The sequence below is a fragment of the Zeugodacus cucurbitae genome, chromosome 6 (assembly GCF_028554725.1).
Source record: "Zeugodacus cucurbitae isolate PBARC_wt_2022May chromosome 6, idZeuCucr1.2, whole genome shotgun sequence".
Taxonomy (NCBI): Eukaryota; Metazoa; Arthropoda; class Insecta; order Diptera; family Tephritidae; genus Zeugodacus; species Zeugodacus cucurbitae.
Window position 1 is genome coordinate 26671675 of NC_071671.1, and position 27896 is coordinate 26699570.

At 35.5% G+C, this 27896-nt stretch overlaps 2 protein-coding genes across 13 annotated transcripts in view; one reads left to right on the top strand and one right to left on the bottom strand.

Moving 5' to 3' along the window:
* The window catches only part of LOC105214015 (protein O-mannosyl-transferase Tmtc3), a 32870-nt gene extending 4974 nt beyond the window's left edge, over window positions 1–27896 (top strand). For 5 of the 12 annotated variants that reach the window (XR_008471684.1, XR_008471681.1, XR_008471683.1 and 2 more), the window contains 2 exons: window positions 1316–12661; window positions 12721–13436. Coding sequence is in view for 1 of the 12 variants with exons in the window: in XM_011187163.3 (XP_011185465.2) it covers window positions 1316–3045 (1730 nt within the window). In the remaining 11 variants the exon portion in view is untranslated. Of the gene's footprint in view, window positions 1–1315; window positions 13437–16056 lie in introns of those variants that run through there. The other 7 variants (XR_008471688.1, XR_008471687.1, XR_008471682.1 and 4 more) reach the window with 7 other exon arrangements.
* On the bottom strand, window positions 12218–16843 carry LOC128922478 (uncharacterized). The gene has a single exon (XM_054233048.1). The coding sequence runs from the start codon at window positions 16841–16843 to the stop codon at window positions 15653–15655; it is 1191 nt and encodes a 396-aa protein (XP_054089023.1). The 3' UTR covers window positions 12218–15652.

Here is a 27896-nt window from a genome sequence, read left to right on the forward strand (position 1 = left end):
GTTAAAATAAGAGTTTGGTCACAAGTTTTCATAAAGTTTATGGCCAGTTTTCATAGTAGCAACGCTCTTTAAAAGTTAATTTTAATTAATAACCGGTTTTTTTACAACCGACAACCGACTTTCATTATATTCATTATAAATATTCGTTTCGAAGTTATTTTTCTCAAGAAAAAAATCTTCAAAGATAATTTTCATTGAAAATCGAATTTCTTATAAATATTAATTTCAAAGTTTTTTTTTCCAGAAAAAATTCTTCAACATTTTTCCGTTGGGTCAAAAAATAATTGCAAGTTCGAATTTTCGAAATTTGCTTTTTTGCCAAACGAGCCTTACGTTTGGGAGTTATTAAAAAATTTTCATAGTGGCAACGCTTTTTTAAAGTTAATTTTCATTGAAAACCGGCTTTCTTATAAATATTCATTTTGAAGTTACTTTTCTCAAGAAAAAGTTCTTCAAGATTTTTCCGCAGGGTAACAAATAATTCGAAGTTCGAATTTTCGAAATTCACTTTTTTGCCAAACGAGCCTTAAGTTTGAAAATATGGCAGTTTTCATAGCTTTTTAAAAGTTAATTTTAATTAAAAATAGGTTTTCTTATACATTTTCGTTCCGAAAATAATTTTCTCAAGAAAAATTCTTCAAAATTTTACCGTAGGCTAAAAAGTAATTGGAAGTTCGAATTTTCGCAAAAAGTTCCTCAAGATTTTTCCGTAGGGTAAAAATTTATTGGAATTTCGAAAGCACGAATTTTAGAAATTCGCAGTTTTATAAAATCGAAATTTGATTCAATAATTTGTGCGGAAACTTTAAGAAATCAAAGGCTGTTTGGATTTCAAACAATTTTCATTTATTCGAATAGTGACAGTATAACTATTCGAATAACTGCAGTAGAACGACTATTCGAATAGTCGTAACATTGCGACTAATCGAATAGTGCCAACCGGTTACTAACGGTTACAAACCGGTTATTCGAATAGTTGCTTTTCAGGTTAATCGAATAATTTTCAGAGCTCTAGTATATACAAAAGTTTGTAAACATAATGCAAAATATTGATTTTCGAATATTCGTCTGGTCACATTTATCCTTTTTATAGTAATTCTAATGAAATACGCCATACGATCAGTCGTAAAAAAGCACGAATATGTTGATTCATATAAAAATTCTATATTCACATTATCGAGTCGCTAAACCTTGGACAGTGGCGAATCGAACACACAACTGGAATATATGTGTCTTATCAAATACGCTTTACACAGAAAAATATTTAATTCAATTATTTTATAAATTAATTAATAATTTATTCTCTTCGTTTCAGGCACCATACCGCTAATCGAGGGCTTTAGTGACATACGCAATTTGGCCACCGTAGCAACATTTGCCTCGCTGGCTGCCGTGACATGGCACGCCTGTACCACACGTAATTTAATGCATTCGCGCGTGGTGCTGATGGGTCTCGCCTGGCTGGCGTTACCATTCGTGCCCGCCTCGAATCTCTTCTTTCCCGTTGGTTTCGTTATTGCCGAGCGCATACTGTACATGCCCTCTATGGGTTATTGTCTGCTCGTCGCCTATGGCTATGTGCAATTGGAACATTATCTGCGCCTTAAAACCGCATTCGCGCGTCGTTTCTTGCAATTGGCGCTTGGCTTGCTGTTGCTTACGCATGCGTTGAAGACATTTGAGCGTAACAAGGATTGGCGTACCGAGTACACGCTATTTATGTCGGGCGTACATGTGAATGCGCGCAATGCGAAGCTTTTCAATAATGTCGGTCATGCGTTGGAAAATGAGCAACGCTTTGCCGAGGCGCTTCTGTACTTCCAACAAGCTGTGCGCATACAACCCGACGATATTGGCGCTCACATCAATGTCGGACGCACCTACAACAATATGCAGCAGTTCGAACAAGCCGAGTCGGCATATCGGCAAGCCAAAGCGCTGTTTCCGCAAGTCAAGCCGGGCGAGAGTTATCAGGCGCGCGTTGCGCCGAATCATTTGAACGTATTCATCAATTTAGCACAGTTGATTGCGCGCAATCGCACGCGCTTGGAAGAGGCCGATCTGCTGTATCGGCAGGCGATAAGTATGCGCGCCGACTATGTACAGGCGTATATTAATCGCGGTGACATCTTGATGAAATTGAATCGCACCGCGCAAGCACAAGAGGTCTACGAGAAGGCGCTGCTGTATGACAGTGAGAATGCGGATATCTACTATAATTTGGGTGTGGTCTTCTTAGAGCAGGGTAAAAGTGCGCAGGCGCACGTCTACTTCAACAAAGCAATCGAACTGTATCCCGAACACGAGCAAGCACTACTCAATTCCGCCATATTGCTGCAGGAGCATGGCGGCGCAGAGGCGCGTGAATTGTCGCGCGTGCGCCTCTTCAAGGTGCTGGATAAGGATGCGAACAATGAGAAGGTCTACTTCAATTTGGGCATGCTGGCCATGGACGAATCGAATTTCGACGAAGCCGAACAGTTTTTTAAACGCGCCATACACCTGCGTGCCGACTTTCGTAGTGCGCTCTTCAATTTGGCACTACTACTGGCCGATGCGAATCGACCGTTGGACGCAGTACCGTACCTGAATCAGCTAATACGTCATCATCCCGCACATATAAAAGGTTTAATACTACTCGGTGATATCTATATAAATCACATGAAGGATTTGGATGCGGCCGAACAATGCTATCGCAGTATATTACGCTATGAGCCGCACAACATACAGGGTTTACACAATTTATGTGTGGTCTTTGTGGAACGCAAGCGTTTGGCACGCGCCGACGCATGTCTACGCTATGCGCATCATTTGGCGCCCCACGAGGACTATATACTGCGTCATTGGCAAATTGTACAGCAACGCTTACAGAAGATAACTAAGTTACCTGAAACATCGCCGGAACGGCAAATTGCCTATGCTGAGTATGAGCCTGATGAGTTTAGGGTGTTGTCAACGAAAGTCGAACGAAAATCGCACACCGTCGCTGGTGTGCAGGAAGACAACAAACAGCAACAACAACAACAACAACATAGTGGTCGGTAGGAATGAGTAGCGAATAGTTGCAGTTAAGTGAGAGACTTATTACGCTGAGTAAGTTGGACGAGTATATGCATTCAAAATGTGAAATAACAGTTTAGCAATTAAGTGAGCTCTTATACATACATACATACATACATATATAAATAGAGATATTAACATATTTATAATAATTGAAGGCAACTTACGTACGTACTTAAATTGAAATGTACGGCTTTTGTATGGTGTATGCGCTGTGTATGAGTTAAGTTTATCGAAGAATATATATTTACCCATATTTGCTAGTTGGAACATAGGGCCTCAATGGAATATGTCAGTGTTAATAAGTAAACAATTTCTAATTTTGAAATTTAAAATTTTTTGTTGATTATTAGAGGTTATGTTTATCTATATCTGGGTACATATTAATCTGTTATACATTCCAATGTATGTATATGTGTGTGTATGTTTCATATAACTGGGTAGTTGTGTTTGGACTCGTTTCACATTCCCAAAGGCACTAATCCTTAGGCTTTATATAAACGAAATAGTGCCGTGTGTGGCCGATAACCGTTATTGGCAGGATTTCTATAAAATTGTGCGCACAATGCTTAATGTTTTCAATTTTAAATTAAGTTAATTGTTTTTATATTTTTCTTAATTTTAAATGTTTCTATTTTTTATTATTTTTCTAATTTTTTTTAATTTTAATTTTATTTTTTTTTAATTTTTTTATTTTTTTTTTAATTTTTTTTTATTTTTTTTTAATTTTATTTTATTTTTTTTTTAATTTAATTTTTTTTATTTTTTTTTTGTTTTCGGAAGTCTAGTGTTGCGTTTAAAGTTTTTCACGAAGATACAATTTTTACAGATAATTCTTTCATTGTTGTAAAAAAACCAATTACTAATTAATTGGTATTACTAGGTTTTTAAATGCTAATTTTGTTTAGCTATGTTTTATTTATAAAGTAATTATAATTAATTATTTGCCTTAGTAATTTTATTCCTCTTCTGACCTCAGAAATTGTCTCCTCTCTGGTTTTATTCAACGATACTGTTCTTTTACGTTTCATAAGATACCAGACGTTTTCAATTATATTTAAATCTGGACTTTGAGGTGGCCAGTCCAAAGTGGTAACACCAACAATTTTTTTTTATCATATTGGCTTTGTGGCATGGGGCGTTATCCTGTTGCAGAATAGAACGCTCCTCCAGAACTCTATTGGCTTATGGACATATTCCTTTGCGAAAGCAAGTCTTTTGAACTTGTTTGCTTTTGTTATATATGGTACTTCCTTGACTTTATAAGTCTTAAAATCACATTCTTTTAATCGTCGACGGACTGTGCGCTCGCTAATTGGTGTTTTAGCTGTCAATTAAATTGATCTGCTGCGGATTGGGGCTTTAGAAAAACATTTTTTTTTTTAATTCCCGTACAAGGACTCGGTCTTCACTGAGATCTGTTTTGCGCTTAGCACCTTTTTAAACTTTTTAATTTGGTAGTGCGCAGTTTGACGCGACACTTTAAACTCATTGGCAATGTCTTTGACTGCTATTCCAGGGTTAAACTTTGCTACCATTGAGGACAGGCGCGGCGGTTCATGTAAATTTCGGATGGGTAGAATAAATAAAAAAAAAAAATAAATTCAAAAAAATTTATGTATTTATTGCAAAAACAGTTTTTCTTTTTGTCTATTTTGCTATAAACTTATCCATTAACAAATTTAAATCTAATTTTGATGCTTCATTTGCGTAAACGTGCAAAATAGCCACATTATTTAACCTGTCCTGGAGCATGGTTGAGATTTTAATCTTCGAAGGACATAGAAACTCCTTTCGTTCGAACATGATGATCCCGGAATCGTTATTAACATTCGCACAAAGCGTATAAAACCAGGTATAAGCCCGTGACACCATTCGAACTCCTTGCAAAAATTTAAAATTTCTTGGAACGTTTTGACACTTCTTTTTTGCCGTTTTACCAATTGCCAAAACATATATCTGTCGCTTAAAAGTCGTTCCTTGTCAAAATCTTTTTCATAAAATTTAAGGACTTCATCCACATTTTCTGTTGCGCACAATGTAAATTGTTCCAATAATTTGAAAAATTGAACAGAATCATTTTCGAATCGACTTCTGAGTAACTCAATCAGCTGGTCGTACACTTCAAAGAACTGTTTCCTATAATATTCTTCAGGCGATTTAAATATATGGGCTTCGCTTGTGCCTTGCTCGAGCCGTTTACTTATTTTGCGTTGACGAGGAAGCATAGGGTCATAGGTTCAAGTTCGACAGCGCCTTGCGTACTCTTTTTCCAAGCTTCTTCAAACTTGGTTTCACCAGAAGCTTCCAAAACTGCACGTACAGCATTCACTTTTTTGTAGGAGTCAATAACATAAAGGTTTGGTTTTTGGAGTTCGGTTTTCAATATTTCGATGCGATTAAAAATTTCGAATATCATTGTTAAAATAAAAAAGCATTCGAACGATGCCATGAACTCAAAAACCCTAACGCTTTGGCTGACACAGAACTGTCTATTTCTTTATCCGTAGATCGACAAAGAAAAAAATTTAGCAATACAGCGTAATTCGCTCTAACAGCCTTTAGGGATTTTACCCGTAACACCCATCTGTAATAAAGAAAATAGTAAAAATAAAATATATTAAAAAAAAATCATTCACAAATTTATTTTGTCGTATCTAGTCGGACAATAGGCTGCAAGAGACGACAAAAGAATGTCTTTCTTTAATCTGTTTCATTCTGAAATTGTTTAAATTGGTCCAAGCGTTTAGGAGAATCTCGTACAAAGTTTATTAGATCTTTAATTATTCCAATAAATTTTCGAGCAATATTAATTTTTTGTAGCGAATCTTGAACAATAAGGTTGAGGTTGTGTGCGTTACAGTGAACAAACAAAGCCCGAGGCTCTTCCTCACGAATGCGTTTCTGTAGCCCAGAAATCTTACTACTAACATTTGAAGCACCATCATAGCATTGACCTCTGAGTTTGGAAAGAGGTAATTTATATTGCGCCAATACTGCATTAACTAGGTTAAATAAAGTTTGGGACTTTGTGTCCGGTGTTGAAAAAAAAAAACCGACAAAATATTAACTGGCATTCAAATCGTCAGTGACATATCTTAGGCAAATGGACACTTGCGACATGTGCAGTTTCATCTAATAAAATTGAGAAAAATTCTGCGTTTTGTATTTCTTCCATAATCGGGGTCAAAGTAGCAGTGGCCATTAGATCTAAGATTTCCTTTTGAATATCGTGGTGAAACCATTTGAAGCCATCTCTTTTCAACCAAGATTTTAGCTCTGGCACGTCTTTTGCTCGAGCATTAAGAATGGCCAAGAAATTTGACTTTTTATCATCATTATGTCCTCTTATAGGAAGACCTTGTTGTGCCAGAACTAACAAGGTACTAAATATTTTCTGGAGCGCAGTTCTATTCTCCATCATCTGTTTCAGGTGTGCAGTTGATAATTTCTGTACAACATTTGTAGTTGAAACACTCCTTAAATTTTCAACGCTCTGCCCTATCTGTATGTATGTATGTGATTGGCGTTGCAACCGTTTAGCCGGTTATAGCCGAATCGACGATAATGCGCCACCTCTCTCTCTCCTTCGCAGTTCGGCGCCAGTTGGAGATCCCAAGTGTAACCAGGCCGCTCTCCACCTGGTCCTTCCAACGGAGTGGAGGCCTTCCCCTTCCTCGGCTTCCTCCGGCGGGTACTGCATCGAACACTTTCAGGGCTGGAGGCTCGAAAAATTCCGTGTGGGTACAACTACCCACCATACCCACAGTAAACGCCGCCACTGCTCATCCCATAGAATTATTCCAGCTCCTCGCAAAACTTTTGCCATTGCTGAATTCCTCGATATGTTGCACGTTGGTGTTTCAACGACTTGGATGTTCAACGGTAATTTCAACGCAGAATGTGCTGTTCGGCCGCCATCAAGTAGAGTAGCAGCGATGCCTGACGAAGCAATTGCCAGCGCAATTTTCTGCTGTGGCCGTATAGTAGCAATAATCAAAGTGATCAGAAACGTTTTCCCTGTACCACCGGGCGCATCCAGAAAGTAGAATCCACCGGCGTTATTGTCAACTGCTCGTATAATCTTATCATAAGCATTTTTCTGCTGAATATTCAATTTGGAAATGTTGGCTTGTATGAAAGCACGCAATTCATTGCAATCGTATTGTTGTTCACGTTGAAGCTAATGGTTAAGCATATCAATCGCTGAACGATTGGGCGCAGTTATGCCAAGTTGCGCTAATGCCTTATTCGCAATTGTAAGGCACAGATCTTCAACCAATATCAAAGCATCATTATACATTTGTAATGTATATAGCAAGTCTGCGTCCGATGCTCGATTACGCGCTAAAATTAATTAGTCCTCGGTCATGCAGTCTTTGTACTTATTCCACAGTTCTTGCGGATTTGACGGAAGGCATGTAGATATTATTATAGCGAATAGTACGCGTGTTTGTTTTGGATGAGATGTGAGTGATGCGTCATGAAGTGCGGTGTCCCAATGCATATCATCTTCTAACAAATGCAATCGCTGACATGCTTCACGATACGTCGCACACAAATGACCGTCAACAGTTTTCAAATCATCAAATTATCTTGGTCCGCGCACGTTGACTAATAGCAGACGCAAATAGAAACATTCGGCGTTGTTCGGATGGATTGTGTAAATGCGTCATATGGCATTGGTTTTACGGACATTTGGATAACCGTCAACACGCTCCCCTTGCTTTCGTCTTTGAAATGTTTTCGATGATGGATTCCAAGTGAAATATTGTGGTATTTCGGAATATAGCAATGTTCTTGCAAATTCATCGTTTTCACACAACTCGAAAAAGGTAGATAGTGTTGTCCCCGGTGGTCGTGTTGCGCTCTGTTGTACATTGTCTGCAGTGAAATAAACGCGTTGACCATTTTCGAGATGAACTGCCAAATGAAGAACAACGGGATGCCGGTCGTGTACTGTTACAACGTCGAATAATTGTGGGTCGTTTGCTTCATCTGGAATTTCCGCTGAGATTACTTTATCAATCTGATCTGGTCGTATTTTGCGAACTTACCAAATCAAGATGTGAGCATGCGGTAATCCTCTTTTCTGCCATTCGATCGAGTACATCCAGCATCGAACTTCTCCAAAAAACACGAAGTTTCACAATTAAATCCATCATTGCCTTTTGCTTTTCCCTGAATACACGTGCTGTTAAGTCGTGACGATCAGTTGTTGATTGACCGGGGAACAAATGGCATTTGATGTCATTCCACTTGGATTGCACGTGAACGTTATGAACAGATCCGGTCTGCCGTAATGGCGCACATACGACATCGCATCTTGCGCATACTCGTGCATATGGGGGGGACTGCCGATGTATGTGGCTGGCAATATTGTCAGACGTCCAATGCTATTCACATTTGCATCATTCATTACGGCATCTCTCAAATGGATATACTCTTTAGAACGCAATTTCGGTTGGTTGAATCGAATAAAGTTGAAACGTTCGGTCTTGATCTTCGCATACATGTCAACCAAATACTGATGGAAAAGCTTGCGACATTTCAGGATGTAATTGTCTTCTTGCGGACGAATCATTATTCTGCACGAATAGAAGTTGGCACTGAGTTTTTTCAGTGTTTCTTGGCCTATAAATGAACAATACACAAAATATTGAATCGTAAGTAACATTTCTTCTCCGAAATTGTACTTTTTTACCAGTAGTTGGATTTATCAATCGCATATTGATGTGATAGCCGTCATATCCTCTCCAGAATAATATCGGATACTGTAATGCATCATAACTACGGTGCAGCTCGGAACAACGCTGAAGTTGTTCGTTTCTACGGTGCAGTACAATATCTCGCGATTCAAACTGTTTGCCAACAATGACGATTGCCACCTCATAGATTGTTGGTGCGTTGAATCGTCTGGCATGCTGCCCCATCGGCATTTTGTCTGCTCTGATGACGATTCGATGGTTATCAGACGACATGCGGTCCAATGCGATTTTGAACAATCGAATCAATTCATTGTGTTCATGGAGAAATCTTTGCAAATTTGGTACGATTTCTCGCCTTGTGCCGGTCGCAATTTTACATCGTTGATTTAGTCAGTTTCATTACCGATGAAATATATTTGCAAAAATTGATAGTCGGCATCGGCAAATGGTATGAGCGAGCCTGCTCGATGGTATATTTGTCCCTGAATCTGTAGAATAAAAATGTTAAATGTTTCACTGAAAATTCCATGCAAAGTAATCACCTTGAACGTCGGCATAAATGGATCTCTAATGATCTTTGTGGCACCAAAAGAAGTCATTTGAAAGAATGAATTGTATGCTTGTATGTTCTGCAAGAAATGCTTAGACGTCGGCGATTCTCCAGTGAGCAAGGAATGTAATGGTTCTTGTGGCGGTTCCAATGCAGGCAGTTTCACTTTGCCACTGGAGCAGCACATGCCAGCTGTTTCTCCTCGTAACTTCGCTGCATTGCAATGCGTACAAATAATATCCATTGCTCCAATGGCACCATTCAGGCTGTAGTCGCAGTCAGGATCGTAGTGAAAGCCAACATGTTCCATTTCATCGCTAAGGCGGAGCGGAACTCGGCCTTAACGGTAATTTGGCCGTTGATTGTCGGCGAATTCAGCTCTAATCTTACTAAAGAATCTTCTGGTATACTAAAAACATTAAAATCATCTACGTTTTCAACCCATTGAAAATTGCTCTGTGGAAGATTGTGTGACATAGCATAACCATATAAATTATTAACATCTTAATAAATTATAAAATTTGAAGGCTTAGTCACATCGTAATCACTTAAATATTTATTGTTAGCAACTGAATGCCGTTTACAACATTGAACAATACCTAATACCGGACAAAATAAAATTATGCATGTTTTCATCAGTAAACAATTCTAATTCTATTCTAGTTATTTTGAGCATTGCATCCCAAGATAATCCTGGAGATGTATAATTTTGAAATGGGTCTAGTCGATAAATTCCTTTACATAATTTTCTAAAGTTTTCAAAAATGTCACTGAGGAGTAGCACATCTACTTTTAGATATAATAATAAATAATCTTATAAATTGGAACAGTTGAATGTTGTCCAAACATTTTGAGCATACTGATAATCTTCGATACTACATGATTCATTTGATAATTTATTAAAGAAATGTGATCGAAGAGGTAATTGTGTTTCGTTGAGACATGTTTCTGAATCTAAGTAGTCATATGGGAAAATACCTTTACGTTTCATTAAATCAAAATGGTGATCGTTAGGGAAAAAAGTTTTTGTAATTTCTAAATCATTGTTATTTAAATTCTTAGCTAAACTGTCTAAACTAGAAGGCATGAATCGAAAAGAATCTACAAAGTTCAATTGTATCTTTATCATTAAGATATATTCTCTTTGATATCGAAATGTACAACTCTTTATTTAAGGGAATAATATTTATATTTCCCTTAACAGATGACAATTCTTTAATAAATAAATGCCAATCATATTTCGATAAGTTATGAAAAAATATTTGAATAAAATTTGCAATCTGATATTCCAAATTACATTTTTTATGTGACGAACCTCTATATTCACCAGTTAAATGACAATGGTCTGTTACCCTATCACTTAATAAAAGTTCCATTCCACAAATATGACAAACTATATCCTCATGTTGACGTCTAAGTTGGTCGATAGTTAATGGATGCATTCCAACTGTTTTACTCAAATACTGGTGATAAATATCTAAAACGTCATCGAAAATATTAAAAAAAAAAAAATGTTTTGGAACATCAACACCGCTATATATTTTGAAACGATTAAGATGATTATTATATGAGCACTTAATAAAATAACAATAGGCATAAGGAATATGTTCTTGCACACATTGAGACCTATTAGAATTTTGAATATCTATTGGTTTTAAAATACATTCGAAATCTGCATATACAGTAAATAGTACATCTATTTGCTTTTTGATATTTTCAAATTTTAATATTTTTTTTCTGGTGCTCGCTAATTTTTCTTCCTCATAAAAATGTATTAGACATGAATTGCAAAAATATAATTTGTGCTCAACTCTTATAACTTGAGAACTAAGTACTCGTAATCTACTTAAATTTTTTATCCAAACATAATGACTTTCATTGAAATCATCACTATATAAATAAATTAGATTAACATGATGTGATTTTTCTTCCTTCGTTAAATAAAAGGGTCCTACTAACAAATTGTCTTCTATACCAAACACATTTACACTAATATTTGGATTATTTGCTTCAAATATTTTAATATCCTTTATTTGTAATGGAAAATTTAAATTTTCAAAATTTATTACTTTATCATTATTTAAAATGGAATAATGGAATCTTGAATATTTCTAATGTTATATGAAGAACACCTTTGTCTATTTAAAGCAATATACATCATTGTTAGCAATATTTATACATGCTTTTTTATCTACAATTATTTTTGGTAGTGGTATATATAACGACCCTCTAATTGGTTGATATTTATTTATATTTACTTCTAGATGAATAATTTCACTTAGACTCCATTCTTCTTGAAATGTGTTATTTTTTTTCAATTAATTTAGCAATTTTTTCTTTAATTATATCAAAAACGTTACTGCACTCCATAAATGATTCAGTCATTACAGTTTGATGTGACATTATGGTAAATTCTTCAATATTTTCTTTTATTTGAATATATTTACAAAATAGTTCAAAGTTTTTTTTTTTTTTTTTTTTTATTTATAAAAGCTTATACAAAGTTAATACTATATGTATAACCTAAGGCATGCAGCGCTAGCTACAAAGGCTATCAGCTGTCCGTTGAAGAATGTGTTGGTTTTATATTCTCCTCAATAGATCACAATCTTTGAGAAAACGATAGATAATTTTTATATTTTCTTCCGTAGCGTTGGAAAGGAGGGTAATCGGATCTGTGTTGAAGTGGCAATCTCTCTTTTCTTTCAAAGTTGGGCAAAATTCTAATATATGAAGCACGGTTGTTGTTGAGTTACAGAACGGGCAGCAGATGGTACTGTTTCTTCCGAGGAGGTGCGCATGCGTCAGTATAGTATGTCCAATCCGTAGGCGAATGTAAGGTGTTATAAAATTGGTTGCTACTGTTGATGGGTATAGCGGTTTGATTCTGGCTGTGTTAACTATTGAGTAATGGTGGTTATATGAGACCCAATCGATTGCCAATTTAGAGAGCCTATTTTGGTGTATGAGTCGGTATAAATCAGATTTCATGAAGAAACTGAATGTAATTGTGGGCGTGTTGGATGCATTCTTTGCTAGTAAATCAGCGTAATTATTTCCGGATAATCCAGTGTGGCTTGGGACCCACATTATCTTAATTTTATTTTCATATTTTATAAGATATTCTCTAATTGCAGTGATGATGTTAGTGTGGTTGTTGCAATTTTTAATGGCTTGGAAACATGATAAGCTGTCGGTGCATATGACATATTTTCCAGGGCTTTTTGTGGCATGTAGAACAGCATGTAAAATCCCAGTGGCTTCAGCAATGAATATCGAACAAAAGGGGAAAAGCAGTCCATATGAGATTGGCTTTCCTTTCTCGCTAACGACCGCAAAAGAGGTTTGGATTTTATTTTTTGAACCATCCGTGAATACAAATCTCCAATTGCCATGTTTCAGAGTATTCATAATTTCACAAAATTCTGATACATATATCGCATTAGGTGTGGTGGATTTAGGCAAACGAGCTAGTTTATCGATAAACGTGTTTTTTGGAATCAACCATTGTGGATGACGACGTTTAGGAAGTTTAGCAGGTTTTAATGGTAAGCTGTTTATTTTGGCAAAAGAGGAGCATTTATATATGGCTGACTCAATTTTTGGAGGACGGATCCGAGTTGATGATGAAGAAAAGGCATCTTGAAGCACATGGTTAGAACCAAGGATGATCTTCGGGTATAATTTGTATGTGGTGTCTACCATATTATCTATCAGAGAGGGAAGACCGGATTCTGCTAACATATTTTTGATTGGTGACGTGGGGAATGCTCGAAGCGATCTTCTAACAGCGGAGTGATACGGTGCGGCCAACAATTTTAGGTGACTTTTTGAATGATGCCCATATATTTCAAGAGCGTAATTGATGACGGAGAGTATGAGTGCCTTGACAACATTAATTAGCAAAGACGGGCCAATGAGCGAACGCTTGCATGCTAGGTACTTAACAATATTTGAGTTTTTAGTAATTCTATTTCTAATATATTCACAATGTTGTTTGAATGTATATTTACTATCTAGAATTAATCCAAGAAAGTTAAGTGTATGAGAACATGAAATATTTACATTGTTGAAAGAAATCGGTGGAAAATTACAATTATGTTTTTTACAAATGTGGAGTAGACTGGATTTTGAGTACGATATTGAAGCGCCTGAGGAAAGGGACCATAGGGATAGTTGAGAAAGGATTTCTTTAAAGGTAGAGGATATAGCACTAAGGTCAGAAGATTTTGAAAATAGAAGGAGATCATCAGCATATAATTGATGCTGAATATTAGGGAAGGAAGAAAGGATAGAGCTGATTTCATCAAATGCTATGGTGAACAAAATAACTGATAGCGGTGATCCCTGAGGAGTGCCGTTATCCAAAGGAAGAGTCGGTGAAGATATGCCAGAAATCAGAACTTTGATTTTGCGTTTAGAAAGAAAGGATTTAACAAAACTAAATATACGGGGGCCAACCTTCCATTTGATTAATTGTCTTAAAACTACATGTATGCCCACGCGATCAAACGCTTTTTCGAAATCAAGGGAAAGAAGTGAAACATGATTTTTATTAGACAAAGCGTCACATATAAAGTGGTCAAGGTGTAAAAGAGCGTCGATAGAGCTGTGTCCTTTTTTGAATGCAACCTGATTAGGATGAATGAGTTTATTGAAATGGAGAAACCAAGAGAGTCTAGTAGCAACAATTTTTTCTAAAAGTTTGCCTAGACAGGGTAGAAGGGAAATAGGACGATAGCTGGTAACTTCGCACGGAGGTTTGCCAGGTTTTAGAATAGGAATGATTGCGCTGGTTTTCCAGATTTGGGGTATGGTGGCAGTTCGATAAATATTATTGTAATGGTTGATAAGTCGTTTGAGGAGGTGAGGAGGAAGATGTTTGATGATAGGATAGGAAATTTTATCTAACCCAGGCGTTTTACCTTTAACCGTAGAAAGAGCTATATTGAGTTCTATTAAAGATATGTCTGAGTCAAGGTATACGGCTGAAGGGGATAAAGCGGATGAAACGTAATTATAGGCAAGTAAAGAGTTCTTATTAGACGAGTATTCAGAGGAGAAATTATAATCAGAGGAGTTAGACGAGAAAAATTTGGCGAATTCTAAAGCTATATCCTGTGGATGTAGTAGATTGCCTTGAGAGGAGTTGAGTGAGAGAATAGGAGAGAAAGAAATATTGCCAGATAGTCTTCTTATATTTGACCAAATCATTTTAGGGTTAGAAGAGGAATTAATGCTGCTGGTAAATGTATTGAAAGATTTAACTTTAGCTTGCTTCGCTTTTCTTCTGAAGATGGCATTAGCTTTTCTATAAGCAACAAGGTTTGATGATGAACGATTTTGTTTGAAATGATGCCATGTTTGTTGCTTATGCAGTCTGAGAGAAGATAGCTCACTATCCCACCAAGGAGGGTTATGCTTACGAGGATTAGGAGAGGTTTGAGATATAGATTGGTTGGCAGCAGATCTTATAATTTTCTGAATCCTGGAGGTTTCCTGATTAATAGTATCTGCAGGAGGGAGGGTGTCTGAGTAACGTAAACAAAAATCTTGAAATCTGGGCCAATCAGCTGAATCGGAGTTAAAAAATATTCTGGGTTTGAAGAAATTGGAATTATGGGAGGAGATTTTGGCTATGATAGGGAAATGATCGCTACCATGCAAGTTGTCTATACAATGCCAAACAACTTTGGGAGAGAGTGAAGTGGAACAAATTGTAAGATCTATATGGGTGAAGGTGGAATGAGTGGAGAAATGGGTAGGGGAGCCATCATTAAGGACAACACAGTCCGAACAGAGGACAGCGTCCTCAATAATGCGGCCCTTGGAGTTAGTTGAAGAAGAACCCCAAAGAGGGCACCAGGCATTGAAGTCACCGGCCAGTAAAAAAGGAGTCGAGCAAGAAGGGAGAAGGTTAAAGAAGTCTGCTGAAGTAAAAGTTTGGTGAGGAGGGGAATATGCACAGATGATTATGACTTTTTGGGGGGAGGAAATTTCGATGGCAACGGAAGAGATATTCGAAGGAGATATTGGGAGAATATTATACGGTATACTTCTCTTAATCAGGATTGCAATACCTTGTTTGCTTGATGTGATGGAAGGAAGGTTATAAAAATGACCAGCATAGACTTTTGGGGTATGAGCTGATATATTGTTTGCAATATGCGTTTCGTTTAATAATATTACAGAGGGGTTATATTTTTTAATTAAAATTTCAAGTTCAAAGTAGTTATTAATGTATCCGTTTATATTCCATTGAAGGAAGGTTAACATAGGAAATTAAAGTATATATGTATGAAAAAAAGTTCTAATTGGAATTTGATATCAAGAGTTATGTATCTATGGGTACTTGGGTATGTGATTGTGGATGGGAGGAGGGTACAGGTGAAGTTGAGGAACGGGTTATAGTGGTAGGAGAAGTAGTTGTGGAAAGGGGTGAGAAGGGAGGAGAAGGAGAATTGTATAGGGAAGAAACGGAGGGAGAAGGGGTTACGGGGCAATCACTATGGATTGAATGTATATTGGTAGCAATATTTTTTGAAGTTGAGGCTTTAATTTTGTCGTTGGAATTATTAGTGTTTGAAGTTTTTTCGATGTTAATGTTATTGTTGTTGGAGGCTGTTACATTAGCGTAAGAGAATGATGAGGGAGTAGAAGGCTTTTGAGATTTGTATAAATTGATGGCTTCACGCATCGAGCACTTGTGGATAGTTTTAATTTTAAGTATCTCTTTAGACTGGACATATTTTGGACAGGCGTTAGAGGAAGAAGGGTGATCACCATCGCAATTAGCACATTTGACTCTAGAGCATTCAGTGGGAGGAGTATGATTTGGGGGAAGGTTGCAGATAGCACAAGCTGGGGGCTTATTACATCGCTTAGCAGTATGACCCAGCAACTGACAAATCTTGCAGCGCATGGGATTAGGATAGTACGGACGGACATCGAGGGTACACCAGGCAACTTCAATACGACTAGGTAAAGTATATTTATCAAAAGTTAATAATAAAGCACCAGTAGGTACACGATCACCATTGTTTCTCTTGGTAAATTTATAAACTTCAGATACACCTTGATCTTTTAGACCATCAATTATTTCGTCATCAGCAAGCTGACAGATAAATGGAGCGTAGATTGTACCCTTTACTGAGTTCAGAGAGTTGTGAAGAGATACCTCAACAGCACCAGCTCCGGGAAGATGTTTGGTTTGTAAAAATTTGTCAGCGATTTTTTGGTTCTTGACCAAAAGTAGTAGGCTGCCGTCACGAAGCGGTGTGATTTTGTTAATTTCCTTACTTATTGCCTGAATGCCTTTATGTACTGCAAAGCAAGAAGTGGATGCAATAGGTTTTTTGGCGTCCTGTGATTTGATTATGAGGTACTTGGGATCGTCCTTCTTAGAAATAGGTAATTCCGGAAAGAATTCCAGCGTTGAATTTTCTGGCTTTTTCCTTTTGTTTTTAGGACCCGGGGATAATAGTGCAAACCTATTATTCCCCAGACTGTTGGCCCCCGGGGGCATAGCGAAAGAATATACGTTCTTGCCCGATTAAATTGTGAATTTAGCTTTATAATGGAAAACTTTTTATAAAGACACGTGGAAAGTGTAACGAATAGAAGCTCAAAATGTCAAATCTAGGTTAAATTGCGCGTACACCAAGTAACGAGAAGTTAAGCAGCGAGTAGGTATAAACGATTTTACCCGTATAAACGTGTTGACACTATGAGCGACGGCGTTTTTGGTAGTTCAAAGTTAAATTTGATGCTTTCATGCTTCTCTATAGATTTTTGTAAAAGCTCAGATAATTCATTTAGATGTTTTTCAAAAAAATGTTCAACAATTTAATCATTAGGTTGATTGTTTTCTAAAACGTATGTTTCAATACGATTAGTAAACATAGCATTAATACATTTAATATTATTACAATTCTTTTTATGTATGTTTGTTCTCACATGTGCTGTCCATAAATTTTCTTTTACTTGAATTTTACATTGCTCACAAAAAGTTTTTTTTTTTGAATCTTGATATTGCATTGTAATATGTTTTTTTTTGTTTTTTTTCTATATGAAATTCAAATAAGGGTGAAGTAAATTTTTCACTAGGTTTAACTAGTTCTATATAAAATGTATTACTATTTAACACATCAATAGTTGAATCCTCTAAAGCGTTGTAGGAATCTGGAAGAAAATGAACACTTTCATCTAGTTCTATCATCACCTTCTTCCTAAACTTTGCCTACACCCTAATAGCTTTTATTATTTTGAATTTTTTATGAATTTGCATATCTATTGCCTTCAGTATTGGTTTTCGGACTCTTTCCTTTGAAACCGATTTCAAGTCTTTAATAGTTTGATTCATAATTTAGACTTAATTTGTATCCTTAAGTGGACAAAGTAGAAAAGTAGCGTTGTATAAATACTTTAGCTTATTACACTTTGGTGATTGGATTAATTTTAGATCCTTCCATGGAACAACTGCTTCAAAAAATATCGCACGGGAAACAAGAGTCACTTCACAAAATTCACTAAATGTTTTCACTGAAAAGGTGTCCATTTTATATTCATTGACATTAATGCATATATATCAATAAATTTTTCTTAAATATTTTGCGGTTTTATAGTTCTACAAACCGCAAGTTTCACACTTCTACTAGTTTTTAGATCCTTGTATGGAACAACTGCTTCAAACAATATCGCACGGGAAACAAGAGTCACTTCACAAAATTCACTAAATGTTTTCACTGAAAAGGTGTCTATTTTATATTCATTGACATTAATGTATATATATCAATACATTTTTCTTAATGTATACATATATATATATATATATATATATATATATATAGAGTAAGTTTGGCATATATGGACCACCCTTAACGTTTTTGTTAATAAAACTGCGGTTTCTACGATTTTTCATTTATTTGTTTTTTTAAAAAGCTTTAAAAATCACATCAATTCAGTCTGTAATTAACAATAGTAAAAAAATAACACAAATAAAAAATATAATTGAAAAATGAAAGGAACCTCAATTTAGCACTTTAAAAAATGTGCGTTTAATATGGACCTTGATGTGTTTAATATGGTCCATATTTAACATCATTTAAGAGCTGCAAAAATCACAGATGAAGTATGTTTTTTCGTTTCCAGAACATAGTTCATGTGCCCACATTGTACATATAACACATTGCATCCATGGTTCTCCTCCTTTATCATCAGAAAATAGACCGGCACAATAGATGCATTTTGCGTCTTGAGGCTTTATGTATGACCTTGATTGCATACCTGAGGACGTAGAAGGTTCGAAAGAAATCGGTTCTTCGAAATTAGAACGGTATTCCGATTGCAAAATTTCAGAAGTTTGTACAGTTGGTATTGAGGACGGAACTGTATTCACCATGCTTTCTACCGGTGCGTCAATTTCTTCTGCAGCTAAAAAGTCGTGATCGCTAAAAATATTCCTGTTGAAGAGGTATATTCCGGTTGAAGAAAACCCTTTGACAGCAATTTCTCCAGTTTGCGTTTTCAAACTGTTCAAATCGATCAAATAATTCAATAATGTCAAAATGTGTCAATGCTTTTGCATTATTTATCACCCAACACCTTATTTCCTCGGTCAAATATTTTTTCAACGGCCCCATAAAAGTTTTGTCAAGAGGTTGAATTTTATGGCTTGAATGCGGAGGAATTGAAAGAATGCGAACGTGGTCGTTTCTAGTTAGCTCTATGATATCAATATTTCTTGTATGACTGGCATGTCCGTCTAAAATGAGCAACACAGGTGATGATTCAGAAGGTTTTACTGTAGCAAGGAAGTGCTTGAACCATTTAGTAAACAAATTGATTTGAACCCATCCAGAGGGATGATTAGCATGTATCGATCCCGGAGGTGCTCCTTTCATAAGAAGAAGATTTTCCCTGCTTCTAGGGGAAATGAACATTGGTAGTACGAATGATCCACATGCACTCAAGTGAAGTATTTGCTACAAGAATATGGAACAAGAATTGCGTTAAAAAAAGTCAAAAATTGGCACTTTGAAAAACGTGCGGGTAATTTGGTATACATGGTTCGTTTAATATGGTATACTATACCATATTACCCTACCAATATTACGGCTATATATAAACGAAAAAGATAGTTATCTAGTAAAACAAATGATTAGTTATAGTGAATTTTTTATTAAAAAATTTAAATAAAATTAACAATATAGCCTCCTTGGCACCGAATTTATGTCGAAAAAACCTTTTAGGCTAACGAAAAAACCAAATTCATTCTAAAAAAAAAATGTATAAAAAATTTCGTGTTAAATTACACTTGTTAATGAGCGAAAAAGCATTTCTTAGCTTAGATGCAAGAGTGGCAAAGAAATATGGCACTTCTTTTCGGAATGCAGTTATCGTGAGCCCAGATTATTTCGCATTGTAAACACGAGGTCCATGTTTGATCTTCTGTGTCGTCTTCCTAGCACCCATTACAGAAATTGCACAAACTTTTTTTTGAGGGAGAGGCGTCAGGGAACTCTTCCTTTCCATCGGATTCATCTAAACATACGCTTTGATACGAGTCAGTAGTAGACTTACGCCGTTGTTTTTTGCTAGCACATGTTTTCTTCTTTTCGACTGGCTTCAATGTCTTAGACTTACGTTTGTCTACTTTAATCAAGCTTTGTTGTAGCTCTGCTTTATACGGAGATGTGGTCAAAACTGTCGGCTTAGATTTCCTACCTCTATTGCTTACGGTTCTTTGTATTTTTGGCGGAGGAGAAATCTCCCAAGGTATGTTTTTTAGCTTCATTCAAAGTAACATCACATGTGGAAAAATTAAATACTGAATGAATGCTTATAGAAAAAAATATAGATATATAATTCTCACCAGCATTTGCAACATTGGCAGAACCTGATGATGGAAAGATACGTGGTGATAATCCAGTGCTTGTACTGGCCACGGAATCTTCGACTGCAGGCAGTGAACCTCTAGATTCAGGTATAGCTCTATCCTTATCTACATCCTGGACTGAAATGCAATCAGTTTGCTCATTTTCCATTTCGCATGCTATGAAATCAGCTTCCGAAAAAATCTGTTTGTCCAACGGAAAAATTCCAGTACTTCTGAATCCACTGCTATTTGGCCAGTTTGAACGCGCAAATAAGCTTTTGTGAACAGTCCAACCAAATCATATAGAGTTACCTTCCGTCCTTGATCGCGTGTAAAAGGCCTTACTTCGTCACTATAGTATACCTTAAGTGGACCCATGAAAGTTTTGTCCAATGGCTGCAATTTGTGTGTAGAGTGTGGAGGCAAGGAGAGAATAACAACTCCATTTTTACGGGCTAAGTCCAATAATTCAATATTTCTCGTGTGACTATAATGCCCATCTAAAATGAGTAAAATGGGTTGATGTTTGCTTGGCTTTGTGAACTCTAAAAAATTTTAAACCATTCTGTAAAAATTGGTATTTGCACCCATCCAGAAAGATGACACGACGATTTTGCTCCAGGTGGTGCATCCTTCATAAGGAGTGGATGATTGTTTTTCCTTGGGAAAATAAAATATGGCGGCACGAAGGAGCCACCAGCGCTCATGCACGTTATAACAATGAGGGATCCGCGCTCTGCGGAAGTCATAACGCCTATTTGCCTTTTTCATTTTTGTGCGACTACTTTTGGTTGTCGAGACTGCACCACTGACAATCCTGTTTCGTCTACATTCCAAATTCTTGTCGCTGAAAAATTGTGTTTGATATATTCACTTTCCAATAAGTTGAAAAACGAAGCCACATTTTCACGATTAAATCCCTTTGCTCTATCAAACGATGTACCAGTTGGCGATCGAAAGCTTAATTTTTCTCTATGTCTTTTGCAAAATGCGTAAAGCCAGTCTTTTCTTGCACATTTTTGCAAAGTATTAAATTTGTTCGGTATGTCGTTTCTTGTTGCAATTTGGAATGCAAGCGACCTCAACTCTCATCTCGTTAGCCCCCAAAAGCGAGACTCCATCTCCAAAGCGTATTTAACTATATCGCTTTCCATCTCTGGGGTAAAGACTGGTTTTTGTCCGAGTTTTGCTGAAAGAAGCTCCTCTGTAGGCTTTTCACTTCTAGCCATGTGCTGCAGTGTGGTGTGCGGAACACCGAAGACTTTTGCGGCCAGTAAAATACCCATTTCATCGTTTCTTACAGCGGCAATGGCCTTGCGCATGTTTTCGCTACTCCACTGCCTTCGTAAACCTTTATTCGGCATGATTGCTGTAAGATTCCACCATTAAATTTAAGCAATAACCTATTGATAATACAGAAGGGTAATATGGTACACTATACCATATTGGCCGGTCACAAGTGTACCATATTAGACGCTTTTTTTAGTTTTCTGTTCTTTTAATTTTTTTTTTATGACCAAACCTTTATTTAGCTTAAAACTCACCTTTTTATAATGAAATATGGACTTTATTTTATCGATTAACAATATATTTGTTTTGATAAGTTTGTTGCTACCACGTGAAAAAACCGTTTTTGCTACACTATCTTAACAAGTCAGACATGCGAAACCACGTGTTTTTAACAACTGAGAGAGAACTGAAAAGCTGTCAGTTTTGTAATTTTTTTTCTATTACTCTTTATTTATTTAACAGCTGATTTCGAAGTCGGCGTTGCCATAGCGCAAGTAGTTTAAGAGAAAAGCAGGTGTGCCATATTAGCCGTCTATACCATAATACCCGAAGTTACTCTACTTGTTCGGAATCCTTTTCCAATTCCTGTCCCAAATGATCGTCCTGATCGTTTTCGGACATTATTGGAGATTAGTCGTCCACAATAACGGGTTTCCGTATTGTTACCTTCTTCGTCGGAGGAGCCATTTGTTGAATAATTATAAGAGCACTCACTATCACTGCTTGAAGTCATTTAACTAAATAATATGAATTGAAAATTTCTTTATATAGCAAATTACAAGCAAAAATATGTAACAAATATGCACGGTAAAAATAATAAAACATTTGAACGACGACGAATCGGGCAGCTCAGTCAGCAGAAGCAGCGCAGCAATTTTCTTTTCGACAGCTATTGGCCGAAGGCCATGATTAAGCTAAGCCATGAAAACGGAAAATACTTATTATCCTGGTTTCCTGGATGTAGTCCTTACGACATTTATTTTCCTGGTTTTGTGGATGTAGTCCTTACGACACTTATTTTCCTGGTTTTCTGGATGTAGTCCTCACGATACTTATTATCCTGGTTTCCTGGATGAAGTCCTTACAATACTTATTATCCTGGTTTCCTGGATGTAGTTCTTACGACACTTATTTTCCTGGTTTCCTGGATGTAGTTCTTACGACACTTATTTTCCTGGTTTTCTGGATGTAGTTCTTACGACACTTATTTTCCTGGTTTTCTGGATGTAGTCCATACGACACTTATTTTCCTGGTTTTCTGGATGTAGTCCATTAGAACATCTGCACACTTGCCACTTTTACTTTTGAAATGATTTAGTAGACTTAACGAACTGAAATAACTGAAAAGTTTTACTTGGCCTTTTATTTGATTTCTTTGGATTTGTCGGCAAAGCATCAAATATCATAATTGTAGACGAGTTCCTCTTGATTATTGGTCTGTGTTCAATTAAATGGAATTCGGTTTTTTTTATGTTGTTTATAGTGGTAGAGGTCAAGTTCATCGATGCACTCTTGTCGCGAGTCGCGATAATCCACGTCGAAAGTTGTGAAAAATGATCGCACGAAAATGTTCACGAGTTAATTCCATTTTTGGCCGAGATGAATTTTTTAATTTAATTTCTGGCCTAGGCAACACTAAATTGTATAATATATATATAGCAGCCCTCGTACATAAAAAGCATATAGCTGAACTGTTCTCAGTTCACATTTAGCTGACACAGGGTTGTATTTTCTGATTCCTATTCTTTATGCTGCGTCAAATGGTGAGAGGATGCTCTAAATGCTGATGATAAAGTCGTGTTGTTTGTTTTCTAGAGAGACGAGGCAAATAGTTTAATACTGACTATAAATTCGTAAGCCTCCCCAGAATCTGGGTCTGAGTGGAATCTGTACCATAATAGATGAAGCTTATTTTAGTTAGTGAACGTTTGTATTTATTGAATTAATATGCACATAAAGAGTCACTTAAAGTTAATTGATTAAACAAATTCACAAAGTTTATTAGATATTATTAACATCACGACCTGACTGTACTGCTAGCGGTTGATGCCGCTGTCTTGCCTAGATCAACTCTACTCGTCAACTATACAACTTTCGTTTTTTGTAAAAATGGTATCGATTCTCAATTAATTTCATTTGAAACCTTTCGCCATGCTCGTCACTTTCGTCTCCGAGATTTGCCGGAAAAAAAACTTAAATAGGAATGCAGAAAATGAATTTTTAAAGACATATTTACGCCTGGAGAAAAATGAAAATGTAAATAAGTAAATTATAAAATTTTATATAATTCAATTAAATAAGTTTTGAATAATCACCCATTTCTGCATAATTTTTGATTAAGTCGCTCACTATCTTCTCGTAGTTTGGACTTTTGTGTTTACCGAGAAAAGAAGAAACGACCATTTCGTAGGAATCCCACGCTGCTGCCTCAACTGGTGACAATAGTCCTTTGAATTGGTCATTATTTATCAACTTTTTTATTTGGGGTCCAACAAATATACCTTCTTTTATCTTGGCCTGGGAAATATTTGGGAAAAAAGTTTGCAAATAATTGAATGCTTTGCCTTCTTTGTCCAACGCCTTAACAAAATTTTTAATGAGGCCGAGCTTGATGTGCAATGGCGGAAGAATGATTTTTTCCTTCTTTACAAGTGGGACGTATTTGATATTATCCACACCAATTGTAAATTCAATTCCGGTTTATCAATATCAATATCAATATTTTTAGGATCAATACCAAAATATTTTGAATATATAGATTGGATGGAATCTCTAAACTACCTCCGATGCCGTACAAGAGTATATTCACCGCATATGTAACAGAACATATCCGGATCGTTGGTACACTCAAATTCTCGCGTACGTTTACTCATTTTATTTAAAAAAAATAGCTCACGGTTTTTTATATTGTAATTATAAACTGGAACCGGCGAGCCTTACAGATATTATGAACTTTCAAGGGGCATTTATCCTTATATATAGCTTGATCGCGAAAAAATAAAAAAAGGCAAAACCTACCTAAACAAAAAAAGTTCCTTCATATTAACGAGCCGGGAAAAGAAAATACTAATTAATGAATTTACCAAGATATTGGTTGTGTGCATGTAGGTATGCATGTTTGAATTAAATTTATTTGCATTAGGAATTTTCCGCAACTAATTACGGGTTAGTTCGTAAACGCAGTAACTTGGTTGCACTGCATATTTGCACGGGCAACGCGTTCGTCAAAAAAAAAAAAACTGCGGCAATACTGCTCTTCGTCAAAAGTTTTTAATGCATGCAGTTGGCAGCACTTCGGTAAATTGTCACAGCCATTGCAGTAATTTTTTTGAAACTGCGTAAAACCAAAGGCGAAATGGAAGAGTGAGTAAAATGATTTCAAATTCTACATATGTCTTTAATTATTAACAATACATCCTCTGGATAGTTTTTTATTATACTCAGGTAATTGCTCACTTTTGGTACGGACCGCCTTTTCTTTTTTAAATAACTTTTTAGTAAAAGATTTATTCTCTTCACTTGTTTAATCCTTTTTTTATTGAAATTCAATAAAATATTCTCACTCTGAGTTTCCTGGTTATCAATAATTACGTTAATTAAAAATTCCATTTCTCTGGCATTCGTAAATGCGAAAAAATTCTTCGCAGCACAATCGCAATGGCAAGGCAGTAGAATCAGCTGATTGTGCAGTAGAAACCACAGCCGGCAAGAATGCAGCAGGGTTGCACAAAATTAGTGCGTTTACGAACTAACCCTACCCTTCGAAAAACTACCTGTATACCTATATTTAGAGTTGCTAGTTGGAAGTAATCACTACTACAAACTTAACTGAATTAAGTTAGTCCTTTACAACTCCAAGTACTGCGATCGTACAGTCATTCAAATGCTTAGTCGTACTTTTGCAGAAAACGGCAGTGGGATAAAATATTAATTTTCATAGTCGAAAATACAAGGGTTTAAAGGTTGAACGAATAAACCCAGTCCTTAATCTTTATACTTAATCTAAGTTGAAAAGAAGAACTCTAACTGGAGTTCACTTTTTTAGAAACTTTGGAAAACGTTTCGATTCAAATGACTTAATGTTAATTCTACGTTTAAAGGGAAACTCTAACTGGAGTTGTCTTTTTATTATAAGTCTTAAAAATCCTTTCGATTCTAAGTAGTTAAGTTGAAAAGCACACTCTAACAGGAGTGGTTTTTTTTATAAGCTTTAGAGTTATAGTTTAACTGGTGAAATCCTTTCAATTCGCTACGCTTAAGCTCTATGCGTTTTCGCAAAAACCAGCAGTGGGATAACAGATTAAATTTTTTTAATCTTTAGTTTATAAGTAGAAAATCAGTAAAAATAAAAATTTCTGCGTTAGAAATCCTTCCCTCATTCGTAACGCCAACGCATACTCTAACAGGAGTTGCTTAACGGTGTACGGATTTGGAAAACTCACAACTGGCAATGCTTTCATTTATAACAAATCCTCATTTATTAAGAGGGTTGCCAGTAATTTCGCAAAAAACGGCAGTGGGATAATAGATTAAATCTTTTAAACTTTATTTCAAAAGTAAAAAAAAATTATTAAAAATTTAATTATAAAATTTTCATCTAAACATAGAACTCCGCTAGTTTGCGTTAAGCCGTCAAAAAAGGCATTATTTTCTAACATTCCAAATTTAGTTTAGAGATTATTTTGGAATAACAGATTAATTTTTTTTTAATCTTTAGTCTTCCCTCATTCGTAACGCAAAGGCATACTCTAACTGGAGTTGCTTAAAAAAAATATAAGGATGGTTGTCAGTAATTTCGCAAAAAACGGCAGTGGGATAATAGATTAAATTTTTTATATTTTAGTTCATAAGTAAAAAATTATTAAAAAGTAATAAGAAACAGATGAAATAAAAACGAAAATCCATAAGATTAGGAGATATATTTCAGACTCTAGTATATTGTTAGATTGCCTGAAGTCGTAAAAGAAAGATATTATTTTCTTGCATTACAAATTTAGCTTAGAGATTATTCTAGAAAATCAATTCTCACAACAGCCGGTTGTACGATACCGGAATTGACTCGGATTTTAACCAATTTAAGTATTTTATTCTTTAGGGCTGTTATTTCGGCAAACTAAACCTGTTTGGTTCGGTCAGTTTTAGAGATTATTCTCGCTCCTATCACTCAAGCATACTCTAACTGGAGCTGCTGTGCTGTATTTGTACTTGGGGGCCATTATTTATGCTAAATAATAATATCTCTCTGCGAAAAATTTCTAAAAACTGACGAAATCTCCGAGTTGATTTCATATGCCTGCGTTATAATTGGTGATACTAATGGCCGGTTGTGAAGTCTATCATAAACTTGTTCAGCCATTAACATAGTTACAGCCTTGAAACCAAACATTAAGCATTCTTTTTTTAACCAAGAATTTTTGTCCCGTCGGCATATCTTCGAATTCTTGTGTCCAAGATTAAATTATGCTATGCGTTTGATTTGTTTCTTTGTTGGTGGAGGTAAATTCTGAAATCGTAAAAAGATATTATTTTTCCATTATCACAATACAAAAGTATACGTTATTTACATCGACTAGGGGCCCTATTAGTTTGTCGATTTTGTGGTAATATTTCATAATTAGTAGAGTTCTCCAACTCCACACAAATATATTGAAGACTTCAGCAGCGTATATACATACAAAAGCCAATATTTCTTCAAGATTTAAAACTTTTTCAATATTTAAAATAAATCTAAGTGACTTTGAAAAAAAAATAACGGCAAAAAAATTACAAAAAAAAAAAAATTAAAAAGAAACTGTATCTAAGAAATTATTTTATTAAAAAAATTTCAAAATTTTAGTTTTTTTGTATAATAATTTAATATTAATAATAAAAAAAAATCGAATATTTTTGTATTTATTTTTGTTTAATATGTACTAATACATGTATGTGACTTAATAATTAATTAATTGGCCTATGTGATTTTAATTAGAACATTTTTAATAAGCAAATTTTCATTGTTTTATAGCAAACATACACTACTTAATAATTAAATTAAAAAAATAAATACATTTTATTAAATTTATTTGTTGTGATTGTTGCAGCGTTGACTGCATATAACAGTACTTACATTATTTATTTATTTTTGTTTTTTTATTTTGAAACAAAAATTATTTAAATAATATATATTTATTTACATTTAATAGTAAATAAATATCAATTATAGTTAATACATGATTCCTTGTCCGAACGATGTACGTAAAATAAAATATTAACACAGAAGAAAACAACAAAAAAAAAACGAAATATTGTAAATTTTTTAGAATTAAGTATTTAAGCACATGCAGTTAGTTAAAGCAAGTTAATAATGTAAAAAATATAAAGAAAATGCACATTTTGCTGAGCAAAGCAACGTCGAAAATTTATTAAAAATCTA

Excerpts from the sequence above, each read along its gene's own strand:
- LOC128922478 (XM_054233048.1), bottom strand. The coding sequence starts at position 16,843 with ATGCCCCCGGGGGCCAACAGTCTGGGGAATAATAGGTTTGCACTATTA.